The sequence below is a fragment of the Antennarius striatus genome, chromosome 1, assembly GCF_040054535.1.
Source record: "Antennarius striatus isolate MH-2024 chromosome 1, ASM4005453v1, whole genome shotgun sequence".
Classification (NCBI taxonomy): domain Eukaryota; kingdom Metazoa; phylum Chordata; class Actinopteri; order Lophiiformes; family Antennariidae; genus Antennarius; species Antennarius striatus.
The window spans coordinates 4,128,164-4,145,420 of NC_090776.1; the positions used below are offsets into that span (position 1 = coordinate 4,128,164).

The 17,257-nt window shown below is 42.7% G+C and overlaps 1 protein-coding gene across 7 annotated transcripts in view; it reads right to left on the reverse strand.

Moving 5' to 3' along the window:
- znf536 (zinc finger protein 536) overlaps positions 1-17,257 on the reverse strand; it is a 214,369-nt gene that overhangs the window by 106,569 nt on the left and 90,543 nt on the right. For 6 of the 7 annotated variants that reach the window (XM_068310868.1, XM_068310862.1, XM_068310876.1 and 3 more), the window contains one exon: positions 1-2,216. This exon is cut by the window's left edge and continues 75 nt beyond it. In XM_068310868.1, coding sequence (XP_068166969.1) covers positions 1-2,215 — 2,215 coding nt within the window. In that variant the 5' untranslated portion in view covers position 2,216. Of the gene's footprint in view, positions 2,217-14,094; positions 14,203-17,257 lie in introns of those variants that run through there. The other variant, XM_068310883.1, reaches the window with a different exon arrangement.

The window sequence follows — 17,257 nt, forward strand, 5'->3', positions numbered from 1 at the left end:
TCTCTTCCGTCACGTTGGACGATCCAGGAGTGGTGGAGCGGCTAATCGACTGGGACTCAGGGTCACTGGCTGATCCACGCCGTTCATCCAAACCTTGTTGCTGGTATGCGTCATCAACGCCTCTTCTGTCTTTCCCATGGACACGGGAATGGACAACCATCTGATGGTAGGTTCTGAAGACCCGTCCGCAATCAGGGCATTCTGAAGGCTTCTCTTTTATGCCAGAGAGGCTGGAGAGGCTGTAATCAATGTTTGGGCTTCCCAAGCCAGCCAGAGCTCCAGGAGCCTCAGCATTACTATGGTGAGACACTAAGTCACGGTTAGTGTCAAAGCCTCTTCCATCTTCCTTCACAGACATCATTGCTCCACTCGCAGCCTTGGAACCCTGCAAGGCCTCCGAGAGTTGCTTCTGCTTGGAGCTATCATTGGAAGCAATCAAGGAGTAGTCTTGTTTATCCTTTGAGAAGGAAGCCAATGCCCCAGCACCAGCCATTTCATCTTCCTGCCCAGGGGTTAAATGGTGGTGCTGCTGCTCCTTCGGCATGAAAGCCCTATCCATAGCCATACCACGAGCCATTATCTGCCAGGCTTGGTAGCTATTGAGGGAGTCCATCTCAGCCACTTTTGCAGCTGCTTGGAGACGCTCCATGCAGCTTGATTTGAGTGGTGGCACAAGGTTAAGACAACCCAGGAGAGAGCGTTTCTCATTTTCACCCAGCCCATGACCCATACCTCCTGTCATTGGCCCAAGCAGCTTACCTAACATCTCTTTTTCCTTCATGGCAATTCCTGCTTTTGCCAACATTTGGTGCTGCTCACTCAGGCTCTGTTTGTCGGGTGAAAGGAAGCCTCCCTGAAGACAGGAGATGTAGCGGGAATAAAGGTTGGCATGAGCTTCCTGAGCCAGATTGCTCATGCTGTTGACGGCAGCCATTTCTTGCTCACTGGGCTGTGGTGGCTTGCTCTTGATGGCCAGCTTGTTGAGATGCACTTTCATATGGTTCTTGAGGAACCAAGGTTCTTTGAAACGGCGGCCACAGATTTGGCAGCAATGTTCAAAGGAGTCCTTGTGCTTGCGCATGTGGCCCTTGAGGAACCAAGCTTGGCTGAACACCTGGCCACACACATCACATCGGAATTCAGTGGCCATCTGCGTGCCCCCAACACCACCAGTACCTTGACCCTGTGTGGTTTCAGCTGTGATGTGAGCCTTCTCCACATGACTTATCAAGTCTTCTTCATGGGAAGCAGCAAACTCACACAAAGTGCATTTGTAGGGTTTGTGGAGTATGCGGATGTGACGGTCCAGTTCTTCTCGTTTCTTGAACTTTCCTTTGCAGAAGGTACAGCGGAAACCTGTAGTTGGGTTCAGGGACTGCTCATCCTGAGTGCCAGCCGGCTTGGGCGAAGAAGACGGTTGAGAAATTATGTCTGGAGTGGCAAGGCCAGAGGTGGGGGGGAGACCACAGGCTGAGCCAAGTTGCTGATGATGACTGTTAGAGCTGCTATTGAGGCCAAGGTGGGGCGTTGGAGTTGTCTGGAGACTGCTACTTCCTCTCATCTGCTTGTCTCTTAGGATGGCTCTCTCCTCCAGCTCATGTAGGAGCCTGTTCTCCTCTCTGACCCGACCACGACCCTTACCGAGATTTCCTAACTTGTGGGTGCGGAGATGGATCTTCAAGTTGCCCTTTTGAGCTGCTCGGTGGTCACAGTAGGGGCACTTGAAGGGCTTTTCTCCTGTGTGCGTGCGCATGTGCAGTGACAAGATGCTGTTAAAACGGAAGCGCTTGCCACACAATGGACAGGGATACTTCCTGTTCTTTCGGGCGTCATCTTCAATGTCATTCATCTGGGACATGATGCCCAAGTTCTGACCATTAAGAAACTGCTGAAGGTCAACACGCCCATTCAAGCCACTGAGTGCCCCTGCATCAATGTCTCGGTTCAGCTGATTGGCTAGCAGGGCCATCTGGCTGCTGATAGGTTGACTAGCCAGGGCTGCGTGGTGGGTCTTCTCATCCAATGGTGTGGCTGCTTTCTCTTCAGGGATCTGCTGTGGGCGATGTAGGTCAGGGAAGGCGTGCCCTAGTTGTGCTGTAAGCTGATGAAGCTTTTGACTTATGGGGTAGCGGCCATTTAACACTGCACTGCTCAGATGGGTATCAGCATCTGGCACCGTTGATGATACACCAAGACACAAACTCGAGTCCTCCATTCTGTGACAATAGACAAAGAAGGACACATTTCAAAATAATACACATTCTAATGTAGCATTAAACATATTTATTGAAAGATGCTGGGTGATGATGTGGTTTTCATACTCTACGTTAGAGAATGCACATGTTCAAGTGTAATGTTTTCCTTCTTTTAGAGTAGAAAAAAACCCAAAACATTTGTTATTTGTTGTGTCACCCAAGTAAAGGGAAATAAGATTTATCAGTCTTCTAACTGCCATCACCAAGGGCCTGGAGAAATGCTGTGACTCCTGAGAACTTTTTCAAAATGTAACACCATTTTGGATGGAATAATTACTCTGTAAACACAGTGAGCAGTATAATTAAGCTACTTGTGCCCAGCCTATCAGAATTTCACCAATTACACGCCTTAATGAAACAGAGCAACAGCATTGTCGGGAAGCCACCACAATACTACAATTATGATATTAACAATAGCACTTAAAACCAAGGGGTAAACACAACACTCTTATCTTGTTGCCACGACACTTGTCTTGGCGCAAAATTCCATTAAAGAACTGCACTACATTTGATGTAAATCACTTTACTCTCACTTCTGTTCCCCCACCTCACAGTTCCTCTCTCCATCTTCTTATGCTACCAACAACTACCGCAACAGTTGCATATTCGAAATAATTCTCGTTGCAGGCAAAGATAAATTAATGTTAAAAAAAAATTCAGGTAAACACAGCCTCAAGTGTGAGAAGACAAGCAGGGAGCATCATTATTTCTGTTTTTTCTACCTGTTAAAAAAATAAAGAATAGTGTTGTAGTCTTGAGTAATGCAGCCGCAATATATCACTGACATATTGTATGTGTGGCATAAGCAATAGTTGCATAGTCATAATAAAGGACAGAAACAGGAATAACATTGGGTTTAAAGCAGGTCCATCTGTTCTCCAGATGGGGAGGTATAAACATCTATCTGCACACTTCCTCTGGCTGCTGGCAGGGGTCAAACCCTCAGAAACAATAACCACAGTTCTGCTTTGGTCAACAAAATATGGTATTATATCTCATTAAGCTGATTAGTATGCTGCCTGGTAACACTGGTAGCCACTGTGTGAAAATGCGTGATTTTAATCATCAAAAAGTCCTTTCATGGAGAGGCAGCGTAAAGCTCTGGCATTAGGTGAGTTCACTTAAAAAAAAGGAAGTGGGATAATTTTAGACAAATTATGGATCCAGTCTGTTAGAAATGGGACACACCCACATTAAAAATGTGCACACATGTTCTGTGTGTATTTTACAACCTCGGCACTGCAAGACTGTCTTTCTCTGTCCTCTCTCCATGTACAGTGTGATTGTAAAATGTGAATTGTGCATCGTTCATTTTTTTTCTCATTATTTATTTATTTTTTCTGTTTGTTTTTTTTCCTCTGTCCTCTAACTCCGTGGTCACCAACCTTTTTTGCGCCACAGGCAGGTTTAACGTCAGACAATATTTTCACAGACTTTAAGGTGTGGCGGATAAATACAACAAAATAAAATGATACGACCAGCGATAAAACTGTTTTATTTCCCCTAAATATATTAATAGATGCGAATCCAATGCATTTGCTAATCTATTCGTAGCGTCCTCGTAACACCGCACCAACATTTAGAAGGTAGACCGAGGCAAACATCTTGACAAGCATGAAGACTGACTAACAGACACATGTGGAGGACAGAATCAGGTCATTTTCAAAATGAAAGCATCGTTCAGAATCAGATAATGAATTAAACTAAAAAATAAAAATAAAAAAATTCTGGATTCTTTCTTTGTGGCCCAAGACCAATTGACCCACGGACTGGTACCAGTTGTGAACTGCTCTAACTGTTTTGTAGGAGGCTAGAAGACACTCAGGGCTCCTTTTCTTTTGCACACTCGCCCCTCCAACGTACTGTCGATGGTGGACTCCTATCTTGTGGATGTGAATCAGACATTGAGCAGTTTTCACATACAGGAATATGACACTCTTGGCTTGCCCTTTGCATTCTTCTTTTTGAAGCAAGTCCTCTGTTTTCACAAATAATGAGCATCCCATCTCGGTATATGAGTAATAACTAGATATGCTGTTGTCAACGTCTACTTCAATTTATGGCTGATCGTACGCTTATGTTGTCATGTAATTTGAATAATGACGTGCTCATCTGAGACATAAAAAATCTTTAACTATAAAAGGTTATATTTGAGTGAAAAATATATGTACATACTGTATATTTGTACATTTATTGTGAAAATTATGCTGGGATAGAAAAGGGAAGATAAAACTTTGTAGGACTGCTTTAAATGACTTAGGTTTTAAATTGTATTTATGTGACACCCCAGCTTCCATCACCAGGCATGCTTATTTCACAGCAGACCTTATTTGAATGGGCCCTTTTTTTACAGAGGCGGCTGCCTTTTGGAATAGAAATCTGTGATTTAAACTAGGCTGATGAGCTGTTGCTCATTTGGGGAGATAGCAGCTTGCCCTTTTCTTCAATTTGATTTCTGCCTTTATCTTTAACATATAACAAAGGCAGATAGACAATAGAATAATGTGAAATGAACTGACGAATCCAGTTTGTGTTTTTTATAAACGTATCCTGGCTGACGACTGTATGCAAATGAGACACATTAATATGCTTGCCTTGCTCCAGAGTCATTTTATATTTTTTCCCCTGATTAAAAAGGACATTTCTTATGTGACATCCCCCCTCTGCTGATATGAACACACACGCATGTGAGGAATTTGAGGGTAATGTACGCACACACACACACACACACACACGGACACACGTAGACACACACACACACACACACGCACGCACTTAGACACACACACACACACACAGGCACAGACATGCACGCAAACCTTTGTCCACAGACAACAATTTGACATGTGCATGCCCTCTAAACGACACTGACTATTGTGCAACTCACCTAATACAGCCCATGTAAAACACATCAACCCTTCTTTTTTTTTTTTTTTTAACTATGACATCGTCCCCAACTGTTCCCTTTACAAGACTCATGCAAAAATCATCAGATGAAAAGAAGAAAACAACTCTACTTAATAATAATAATAAAAATAATAATGTCACAGTATTCTGTTTTTCCACCAACGGGACAAGTTTTGACGTTCTTACCGGCTGCATTCAGGAGGGATATTGTTCCACGTTTCTACCTGATCACCCCGTTCACTCGCTGTCATGGACGTGTAGCCCGTGTCGACTCCAGTGTGAACAACACATCCTCTCTGTAACTTCTCTGGTACATATCTCTGTCGTTACTCTAACCTGTATAACCTTATCATTTCCTGGCATTTGCAGCAATGCTGCCTCATTAAAACTATTGGCTCCTCCGATACCTCTAAAACCACAAAAGACTTCCTTTAGCATTTTTCTCACGATACTTCACTTGTTGTCTTTATAGTTTGAGGTTTAATATTCAGCGTAGCACGCAGAATCGTCCGTGTGTTTGAACACATGCAGACTAACACACACACACATACACACACACACACACACACACACACAGAAAAAAAGAAGATTTGACTGTTTCTCTAAATTCATTTTTCTCCTCTGCTCCTTTTTCTCTTCAAGCCTCCGCTTAATTATAAGTGATATCTGTACCACAATGGATGTGTATTTAAGTCAGCATTTAAATGTGTTCAACTCATTTCTGTCTTATCAATAGTGCTATGCATCATAAATGCTAAAGGGATTTATATTCCTCTCTAATTGTAATCGTATATATTAATCAAGAATATGGAAGGCAGTGTCATTATTAGAAATGGCCACCTAATATAAATTCGTATTATCATAAACAATGACAAGAAAAAAAAACAAAACAAAGAAAATCCTTTTTTTTTTTTTTTCCAGTTTATTCTGTGGCCTGAATTTTGTCACAGAACGTCCTCTGACATTCAGGACACGACGGAGGAAAAATGGAAAAGGATCGAAAAGCTACGGGTTGAACTTTACTTTGTTATTTTGACACGTATTGACACAAAAACCATCAGATAATCACAAAGCAATACCTCATTAAGCTCTAATGAACAAATCTGTTGCGCTAAACAAATCAATCATTATTCACAATGTGCTGAATTCCATCATATTTGCACCAATTCATTAATGAGACGATGGGGGCTGCAGCTACTGCAATCTGATATTAAAGGGACAACGTGGGTATTTGCCATATGTTACACGTACCGAGAGATGAATGCTAAATATTTTGTGATTACAGGCAGCGGGAACATTCAGATCTATTCAAAAGCTGTATGTTTTCAAAGCACAAACAGAGCTCCCTCGATCAATTACCTCTGGGTGAAGTTGGTTTAGTTAGAGTTAGTGCTCTGCGAGGTAGACCAGACCAGATATGAGTTTCTTCCTGGCTTGTATTTCTGTTGCAGGTGGTCTTTGAAAGGCGTCTAATTAATCCAATAAAAAATCTCTCTTGTTTTCCATCCTTTCTCTCTCTCTCTCTCTCTCTCACTCTTTGACTTTGCTGCATTATTGCTTTCCGTAATGAAGCAAAAACACTCTGAACTGCACATAGAAGACAAGTCACACAAACGCTGCCAGATTCAATCCAAACTCCATCCCATGCCTAGAGCCTCTTGATCAAAACTCATAACCTCGCAATCAAAAGATGTGATGCTTCAGAGCTAAAATGATCTGCCTTAAACGGGGCAAAAATAGACCCCAATTAAAATTGATTCAAGCACACATGCGTTTCTTTTACGTGTAAAAAACAAAACAAAAACATATTTAAAATAGTGTGTATATTAATCTGCCTTTGCCAAAGGATCAACCCTGCGGTTGACAATCACACACCAACCACATTTCGTGTGGGATATTTGTAGAGGATGGCCTCTAAACAGCGAGGAAAAGAAAAATGAGGGGTTTCTTTTTCACAGCAAAACAGAGCACCTAAAAATGTAAATGTTCACTGATCACTGCGATGCCCTGCTTGGTCTCTTATTCAGAGTAAAGAGGAGAAACAGAGCAAGGGTTTGATGAGAGAACAGACTATAGATCAGTGAGAAATATGAATGAACAGGAGCCTCTTTCCCCTCACACAATATGTCATTGAGAGCTGTTTAAGAGGTCCTGTCAACAGGTAGTTCAACTTTCAGCTCATCCCTGCTGATCAGTGGGAGCCCCTCTGACAGAGAGAAAAGAAAGACACCGGGAGGGGAGCTAGAGAGAGAGAAAAGAAAAATGTTGTGGGTCTTTTTATCTGTCCGTCGCTCTGACAGCCTTGCAGGGGATGCCAGGGGAGGAAGATCAATGCAGGACAAGCGGATTCCCACAGTTCATTGTTCCGGGGCCAGCCAAATCATCTTCCTAAGAAAGCCGGGAGCTCAAAGCTTCCCTTTATGATAACCATCCCTGGTATTATTCCCACTATGATGATGTGACCTGCAGATGTCTCTGTGAGTGTGTGTGCATGTGTGTGTGTGTGTGTGTGTGTGTGTGTGTGTGTGTGTGCCTGTGTGCATGTACATCTGTGAGCGCCTCTCTCCTCCTGAGTGAGCTACAATAGCGGTCACAGCGGCGTGGACAGACCCCTGCAGCAGCGGATAAAGCGCTGCAACGAGCAGTAGATTAATAGCACCAAACATTTGTTAAGTGGTCTCTGTATAGCGGTCCTCTGACTTACATTTAGAAATATATTCCCATGAAAAACATCTTCACACATCTAAACGTTCACTTCTAATCTTTTGCTGTATGTCTGTAAATCCATAACCAGCGGTGCGGCCTTTCGCTTCAACTTCACCTCTGCTTACTTTGACGATGTCATATTTGTTGTTGTTGTTGTTGTTGTTGTTGTTAATGTGTTTTTTTGTCTGTTAGTGACTGATGATGAACTCCTAAACAGCTAAATCAGCTAAAAAAAAAAAAAAGTTGGATCATAAATTGTTCTGTCTTCTAAACAGCAGATCATCAGCGTCGACTTATAGAAACCACTCCCACCATCCGAATAAAAGCACAATTATGTGTGTAATGTGTGTGTGTGTGTGTGTGTGTGTGTGTGTGTGTGTGTGTGTGTGTGTGTGTGAGTGTGTGTGTGTGTGTGTGTATGACAGCATATGTGTGTGTGTGTGTGTGTGTGTGTGTGTGTGTGTGTGTGTGTGTGTGTGTGTGTGTGTGTGTGTTAGACAACAAACATGGCAGTGTTAAGCGCTTATGCATGATTAGAGTGGGAAGAAAGAGGCCAGAAAGACAATGACCACAGTGTATCTTTCATAGCTTACATCACTCACCCTCCGTACTGCAAGTCACACACACACACTCACACACACACACACACTCTCTCTCACACACACACACACACACACACACACATACACACACACACACAGAAAACTGCAGGTCACATTATAAACCAGTGTTCTTTCGTCTCGTGCAGCGCTGACATTCAAGATGGAGACTTAAACAAAGTCAAGTTCAGTCGGAGTGTTTCTCAGGTGTGTGTCAGCGAGAAGGAGACAAAGAGAGGAAGAGAAAGTAGTTGAATGTCAATACGGCCTAAATAACAGAATATCAGAAATAATTGCTGTTTTCTTCTGCTCATGCTGGGCGCATTCTGGTAGAGTTTTGCATAATGACTATAGACGAGGGGTGGCGGAGGTAATAGTGGAGGGTGTGTGTGGCAGTGGTAAAGGGAGGGGTTGTTGTGACAGGTGCTGAAATCAAACCAAGGAGGCAAGGGAGACAAAGGTTTAATTTACTAAGAGGAGACTTTAATTGTTACACAGCTAATTGAGAGAAAACTGAGTCACAGCGCGTGTTGTGTGTGTGTGTGTGTCTGTGTTGTGTGTGTTGTGTGTGTGTGTCTGCGTCGACAGGGAGAGGATGGGGCTCTACCTACACATACGTGCAACATATCTTTTTCAGTTTCTCTGCTGTTGGGAGTTTGGGACTTTCTCTTTCTTTTTTTCTTTTTTTTCCAACTAAAACAAAAGTCTATGGCTAATTAGCAGCACTCATTACAGGAAGCGAGTCAGGTAATTATTTTACATCATGCTGCCGATAATTGAATGATTCTTCAATGTCTGAATGTCTGTTTGAAAGTATCTTTTTTTTTTTTTTTCTCGCACCCCCTCTCCAATCCAACCCCCCACCCATCCTTTTACTCCTTCTTTCTCTTTGTCTTTGAGGAAGATAAGAGACAGACTGGATACAGGTACCGCTGCCATATGCTCTTGAATGAATAAGCTCTTCTGTCGAAGCAAATGGGATTTTTAAATATTGAAACTGCCGCATGTCTTTTTAATACGACCGTGTTAAATCTCTTTATTCCATCACTTTGATACACTCTCCCTTCTCCATCTCTTCCCTCTCTACCCCTGCATCTCCTCTTTCTTGTTAATCTGAGGAGTTTGAAGGGGAACTTTAACTCTGAGAAGTAGTTAAACTTATTATGCAACCATGCTGTCTTTTTTTCTTTTTTCTTTAAGCAGCACACTTCCTGTTTAAGAAAGCTAACTAATCTTATCAAAGCCATCAGCTCAGACTCTCTTGCATATGTTATAATATCTGTTAGTGGTGTTTCAACTGCTATTGTTCTCATTTTTTTGGTGTGACTGAGGAAAAAACAGACCAAAAACATTTTTTTTTCTGTTTTTTTCTCTACAAAGTCACATATATGGCGAGCTAATGTGGCACTTAATATGAAACGAAAGGAAGAGAAAGTATTTATTACAGACTAATTGTAGCAGAGGAAGTGCCTTTTGGGGGAGGGGGGGGTTGCTCTCCAGAGAGAGGGCGGAGGGCCTCAGGGACGAAAGAGAGCATGTTTATCTGTGAGGCATTATCACAAAAATACTGAGGCAACTGCTGTTAAGATCAGTGGTGGGGTTAGCGCGGACTGGAGGAGGATGAAACGCTTTACAGGAAGAAATAAAAGAAATGAATCATAAAGCCAGAGAGGATGGAGGAGAGTGACAGTGAGGTGGCTTTGGCGTCGATGTCAACGCCTCAGTGAAACAGAGTCGCGACGAAAGGACGAAGACATTGGGGGAAACTTCACAAGTTCATTTGTGGTTTCATTTTTGATTCTTTTTTTTTCTTTTATATTCTGTCCAGCAGCAGCAGAATTCTATGTGAGCCATATTATAAAAATGGCTCACATAGAATGCCCATAAAATGCCCTCACACGATTCATACAGCAAGGAAACATATAGATAAATCCATGCCTATGTCTATGTGTGTGTGTGTGTGTGTGTGTGTGTGTGTGTGTGTGTGTGTGTGTGTGTGTGTGTGTGTGTGTGTGTGTGTGTGTGTGTGTGTGTGTGTGTGTGTGTGTTTGAAAGATAAATCCTATAAAACACTGATCCTGGACCAAGGGGACTTCAGCCCCAGAGGCTGTATGGGTAATTTTAAAGCAGCTCAACTAATTGTAAAATAAATAATAGTGATCAGCTGATCCAGCAGGAGTCACATGTTCTCATCCTTAACGTGTGAATGGGTGGATTACCAGGGATTACAGCTTTAGTTTAGTCTGTACTTTATTCTGTACATGTGGTTGATGGTGAGAAACATGATATTGCAGTAAAAAGACCAAAACATGGTTTGGGTTAATGTAAACATGTACAGGACATGATGTCCAAAAAATAAATCGCTTTTGACAGCCAGTAATAATCAATACAGGAATAAAAAAGTGATCCCCACAGATGGGGACGAGCTAAAAGTCATAGATAACATATTTATAATACAGAAATATGTAACATGTTCATGTGGATGAAGATGTATAGTTTTTGTGTGTGTGCGTGTGTGTCAGTAAAGGTATGCCCTGGCAGTGTCTCTTTACTTCTGTCCACACTCCGGCTCCAGCGCGGTGCTGTTGGTCCAACACGATGCCGTGCTTCTATCGCTCTTCTCTGCCCTGCCTGACCTTCAGCATCGTCGCCGACTTATCTTCCACTACAAAGACTACAGTTCACACACTCATTAAAAATACACGGCACATAAACAGACACGCGCACACACACACACACACATACAAAAACACTTTTGTTAGTGTGTGCTCTGGCAGGGGAGGTAAGTTCATTAAGGCAGTGGATATTTATAATGAAAAATGACCTCTCTGTTATACACTGTATGAAGCTCTCCCTCGAGACACACACACACACACACACACACACACACACACACACACACACACACACGCACACACACACACACGTACAACCTTCTGCATTCAAAGTAACAGTAAAGCGACTGCCCTGTACACATGGACACCTGTGTGTATCTGGATTATATTATAATGGGATTATATAGTGTGTTATAGATTGTACATGTCAAAATATGTACAGACATCAAAATACTGTCCAGGGACGATCTGATAAATCCTTCTGATCGGAACTAAAACATCAACAGAACCTTCAGAGACCCCCCAACACCCCCCCCCCCCCCCCGTGGCTTTAAGTAAGGGCTGATCTGTGTCCAGTAGAGGCAAAACTGTTGCTATCGGTGTCGGAGCGGTTGCTAAGGGTTGCTTGGACCTTGCAGCCTTTTATTGTTCATGACAGAAATATTGTGACATTTACAGCGGCGTTGAGAATGTGACCGCCTGTCAGCCCAACCCGAGCTAACTTACTAGCCAGCTGCTAACTGCCTGCGCCTGGAACTTGATGGAGCACCAAAGAGGCTGCATCCGTTACCCTCGAATTCCCTTCTCTCTTAAGACAAACACACACACACACACACACACACACACACACACACACATACACACACACACACACACAGTAGCTCGTCCATGCGTTCCGGAGCAGCCCCAGGGTTTTGGATGTGGACAGAGGTAGGAGGTGGAGCGTGGGTGTGGGTTGCTCTAATCTGAACGCCCTCTGCCATCTCCCATCACTGCAAACCCTTCCTTTCTGCCTCACCTCCTTGGCTGTCCCCCCACTCTCCCCCCTCACCCCCCACCACACTCCTCCCATCCCTCTCCATATTTTTTCTCCCCCTGCATCTGATTAAGTTAACAATGTGGTGTTATTTGCATGCTGATTTTGCAGACCCCGACCCCACCCTCCCCAACACCGCCACCCGCTCCCTCTTCCTCTCTTTCCTCCTGTCTCTCTATCCCTCTCTCTCCTCGATTGTATGACAAACAAGAGAGGCAGGATCAGAGTAATGTGATAGCACAGCAGCCAGCCAACGCAATCTGCCTCAAAGACCAGGTGTTCGCAATCCACCTCCCTCTTAATTCCTGCCCCCATCATTTCACTTGTTTTTATTCCTGTAATTCTTCACTTTTCTTCCCTCCCCTAGCTCTTCTTCCTCGTCTCCTCTCATCTATCCCTGGTGTGTTTATAAGGTTGTATTATAATCAAATCTGGAGCGAGGGAGGCCTGTCTTTTTTTATTAATTATAGGCCGCAGATGATGTGAATGTATTCCGAAAGCATCTTCAAAATAGGTCGGCGGTACAGTTTGCTATTCTTATCACATTTAAATGTCAACACGGTGCAAAGCCCTACAAATTAGTTCAGGCAGACTTCAACCCCCATTTAACATTTAAAGCGCCATTCTGTAGGGCTCAAAGAGCGATTTAAATCAGTTTACACACACACACATGCACGCACACACACACACACACACACACACACACACACACACACACACACACACACGTGCGAAGATATATATATATATATATTTACTAAGATAGCTTTTCGTCATTCAAACTTCTCATTTCAACACAGACATTTAACTGCCAACCTTTGCCTGAGAGGATTCAGTGCACTGTCGAACAGAAGAGGGGGAGGGAAAAAAAAAGATCATGATGAGAGAACAAAAAAAAAAAATATATATATATAAAGCAACAGAAACAATGCATTAGCTTCATGAATAATAAATCTGCCTGTCTATCCGTGCAAAAAAAAAAAAAAAAGATCCAGGTTTTTCAGCATCTCTGCATAAATCCACTGTCCGAAGGAATAAATCAGAACAGAGGGACATTTTCTTGAGCTCCAGACTATCACTGGTAAATTACAACAATGATTTGAAACACATCTGTTCATATGCTGTGCCAGCTAACCCCTATGGAGCAGTACAAGACAATAGAAGCCTAGCATTGTTGTTCTACACATTGGTTGCTGGGCATACCAAGTAGACTTTAACCATCTTTTATACACACACACAGAGATCTATTGATAGAAGCAAACACAATTAACAAATAGAAATCACGTACGATCTGCCATAAAACAGTCAACATTTGTATCCTGGACAAAATGACAACTGCATTATCTCTGTCTCAAAAGGCAATGGGAGACATCTTGCCATGAATTGAAAATCTTGAACCATTGGAAGCGACAGCTGGACACATTTGGGGGAATGTGATGAAAACTGAAAGCACAATTTGTATCCTGATATGAATTCAATATTCAAACTTAACTTAAAGTTTGTTTTTCAGGTTTAAGGTTTTTTTTGTTGGCACCACATGATCACCAGTTCAGCTCTTGGCAGATTTATTATTAAAAAGTGTGATCAAAGACAAAAAAGTTTGTATTAAACATTGGGTCACATAAAAACCAGCAACACATTTTGCATATATTACTACATACTCAATAATCATATAGTTGAGTATCAGCTACAGCAACTACATTTAATGAGTTTTGATTTATATACTGGGAACTTAAAGCGCTTGGTAAAGATTAAAGATCAACTATTTAATGGGGACTTGAATCACCAAACATGACATTTAGTAAAATCTACATTCTTTCTCCGTATTTTACTGAAATGTGACCATACTCATCTGCTGGATACTACAGAATATGTGGTAGAAAGTTTTGCAAAATGCTTGTAAATTGAACTTGAGGTTTGTCAAAGAGCGTCCATGTCATACTGACTGTGGCTTAAAAATAAGACATAATAAATACCAAATCTCTCTCTCTGTTTCTCTCTCTCCCTCTGTCTTTGACAAGTGAAGGGAGATGTCCTGCAGTGTAGAGAGATTGTGTCCGTCAAGTTGCTTCATGCCATTGAGATGCCGCACTGGCTACTAGCCTAGAAGACATGCATACACACACACACACACACACACACACACACATACACACACACACAAACACACATACACACTCCTGGATCAGTGGGTCTGTTATGTGGCTGTGCATTGTTACTCTGCTGACCCTGTGAGTGCAGGCCTGTCTGGGCGGAGGAGACCAACTCCAGCTAACAAAGCAGACAGTCACAGATCTACAGTAGATGAGACAGAACAAACATCTCTAGAAGGACATGCTGAAAACTTAAGATGCCTCAGTGGGGATGCACAACACTAATACACTCCGCTATTTCAGTTTAGACCATCTTAGAGATTTATTAGTTAGTATATAGTTACAGTTTATTCACATAAGTATATATTAGGTAGCCTAATATGAGAACAAGAGCCAGTGTAGGGGTCACAGAGAGACTTCAGTATCAGCTTACGACTGCCCTATTACATCAGCATAAGTAACTGAATCCAAAGAGCTAACTAGCTTATAAGAGACCCAATCCCTCTGACTGGCTTTCTTCTACCTCCAGGCATGGCTATGACTCTTTCTCATCCAGCTCAAAGCCGAATGCTCTATGGGTGGGCCTAATGTGGACTTGCTGAAATGTCAAAGCATTATATATCCTTTTCCGCACAGAGTGGCCCCTAAGGGTTTAATTGACTACGCTGTAAAGTGAGTTTGAGAGCCGAGAGAGAGTGTGATGAAGATGAATATGTTTCATTAGAGGGCAAACAGGGCCTGATGGCTGGAATTGGCATTGAATGAGGAGGAAGGTTTCAATATGGATAAAACACACATTTTTTCATACAGTCTACAGTGAAATGTACAGGCATGTCCATCGGCTCCTTGGCTCATCACCTTCAGTAAACTTAGCTCCACAGTGATTGATTCTCAAAACGGGTTCTTCTCAACCCTTTGCTTTTTATTGGTCTCCCCTGGTCAGCTTCTTTGTCTCTCTCATCCAAACAAGGTAGGAACAGACTTCCAACAAAGGCTTGGTGACTTCAAATACTTGTCAAGCAAAGAACAGAAGTGAAGATGAAGTAGAGAAGGAGCCCCGCTACCATACTGTGGCCCACGTTTACCAATTATACTGAGTACCTGCTGACAGGTGGGTTGTCACAGTGTCTGCTTAGCCACCCAACTCCCCTCGTCTCCCTCCCATCAACATCCCATCGCGTCCCATCCTGCTCTGTTTGAGTTAAAACATGTGCTGTGGGGAGGAAACTCCTCACACTTCCAGGAGAGCAGAGAAGAAAAAAGGAAAGGAGGAGGACAAGTGTTGCTTTGAAACTCCGGTTAGGAATTTAAAAACATTTAAGAGCAACAAGACAGATTGTGAAAGGCTCGTCATAGTTGAGATGAAGGACTGCTTTTGTTTGCAGGATTAGACCAGTCAGAAGTTTTTTGGTCTTTAATAACGACACTGTGGCCCTTATATTTTACAGGTGGCACAGAATTTCCCTCATAATGGGAACTGGACCCCTGACTAGACTGAGCCAGAGGTAACCATTGTTGGACTTTACTTTCCTTATATTTTTACTGTATACCCCTAGACATCGGTGGTGTCCCTAAAACTCCCATTGAATGTTTTGCTGTGGTTAAAGCAGATGAAAACATGAACAGATGTGTTTCAAAAGATCAATCGTGTAATAAAAACCACAAGTAGCCCACGAGACCCAAACATTCAAGTCTACTGGTAGAAACATTTAGGAATGTCTCAGATAGCAACTCCTTCCTGAAACACTGAGAGAAGGTTTGAAGGCAGGGGTCCTTCCCCACCACCACCTGCCCCCCCCCTCCTCCCCCCCAAACCCCCATTTATCTTCTGTCTTACTGCCTCAGAAACTCAGCCAGCCAACGAACACGACTGAGACAAAACACAACCATAATGGCTCATTAAAAGGAATGGAGACGACTTAGGCAAACAAAGCAGCCTTCACTGGGCTGTCATCGAAACTCCTGTGATGGTGCATCCAAACTCACGCTTGTGACAAGGAGGCAAAAATGTCTTCCTCCCACTGAAACTTGTGATGGTTTGGAGTGTTTTGACTGTGCTTGATGTGTCTGTGTATTTGTTCAGTGACAGTCTCAGACGTGTCTGCAGCAGAAAGGCAGACCACTGTGCTACCAGAAACAAGACAAGTGGGGATAGTTCTTTTGTGAAAAGGTGTGAATTGGGAGGTACAATGGTGCCTAAAATGTTTGCAAGGAAGCAGATTTTTACTGTTACAATAAGGGCAACATATGATTTGCTAGATAACAGCTCACAGTGTGGTAAAAGCCAGAAGGTAGGGGGGTTGGACAGTTAGGGTTGTGGACTGTAAAGAAAAGCTTCAGTGCTTCTTTTAATGGATATCTGAGCATTTGGTCTTGGATGATGGTGATGTGGAAAGCTGTCTTACAGGGTTCAGTGTGGTGTGACCTGGAAGCAGGAAAAAGTTGATCACATTTCTTTTTTTAAACTTCTTTTAGCTGAGTAGACGCTTGTATACTGTGGCACAGATGATATTTTGTACTTGTGTCATTGTTCTCCTATCTTTCAATAAATCTGTGCTAGCTTGTGAGGGGTGTGTCTTTGGCAGGAGGTGGAACAGGAAGTGACTGGGTGAAGACATAGTGGACCAGCATGACATCACAGGTCATACCTGGTCAGCATGCTCAGTGGCAACTCTAATCATAAAGGTTTTAAATGTTCATTTGAACCATATTTGAATACATGAAGTTTCTACCCAGAGACAATGTCTTTCCAGCTTGTTACAAGCCTTTCTTTGCCACAATCATTTTGTGTCCCATCCAGATACAGAAGTTGCCTTTTTGCATTTGTGATCAATGTGGAAAGCCTTCCCTTTTTCATTCCTGTCAAAATCCCAACTTCCACACAAAATAGGGATTTGGTTGAATTTGGCCCCTTGAAGCCACTGAAACTCTTCAATTTCATTTGGAATATATTTCTAACTTTTCCTGACTGAAGCTACCCTTTGCAGCTAATCTCATAGGCCGCCACTGACCCAGTACCTACTGCGTGAAAGCACCGTCGTATCTG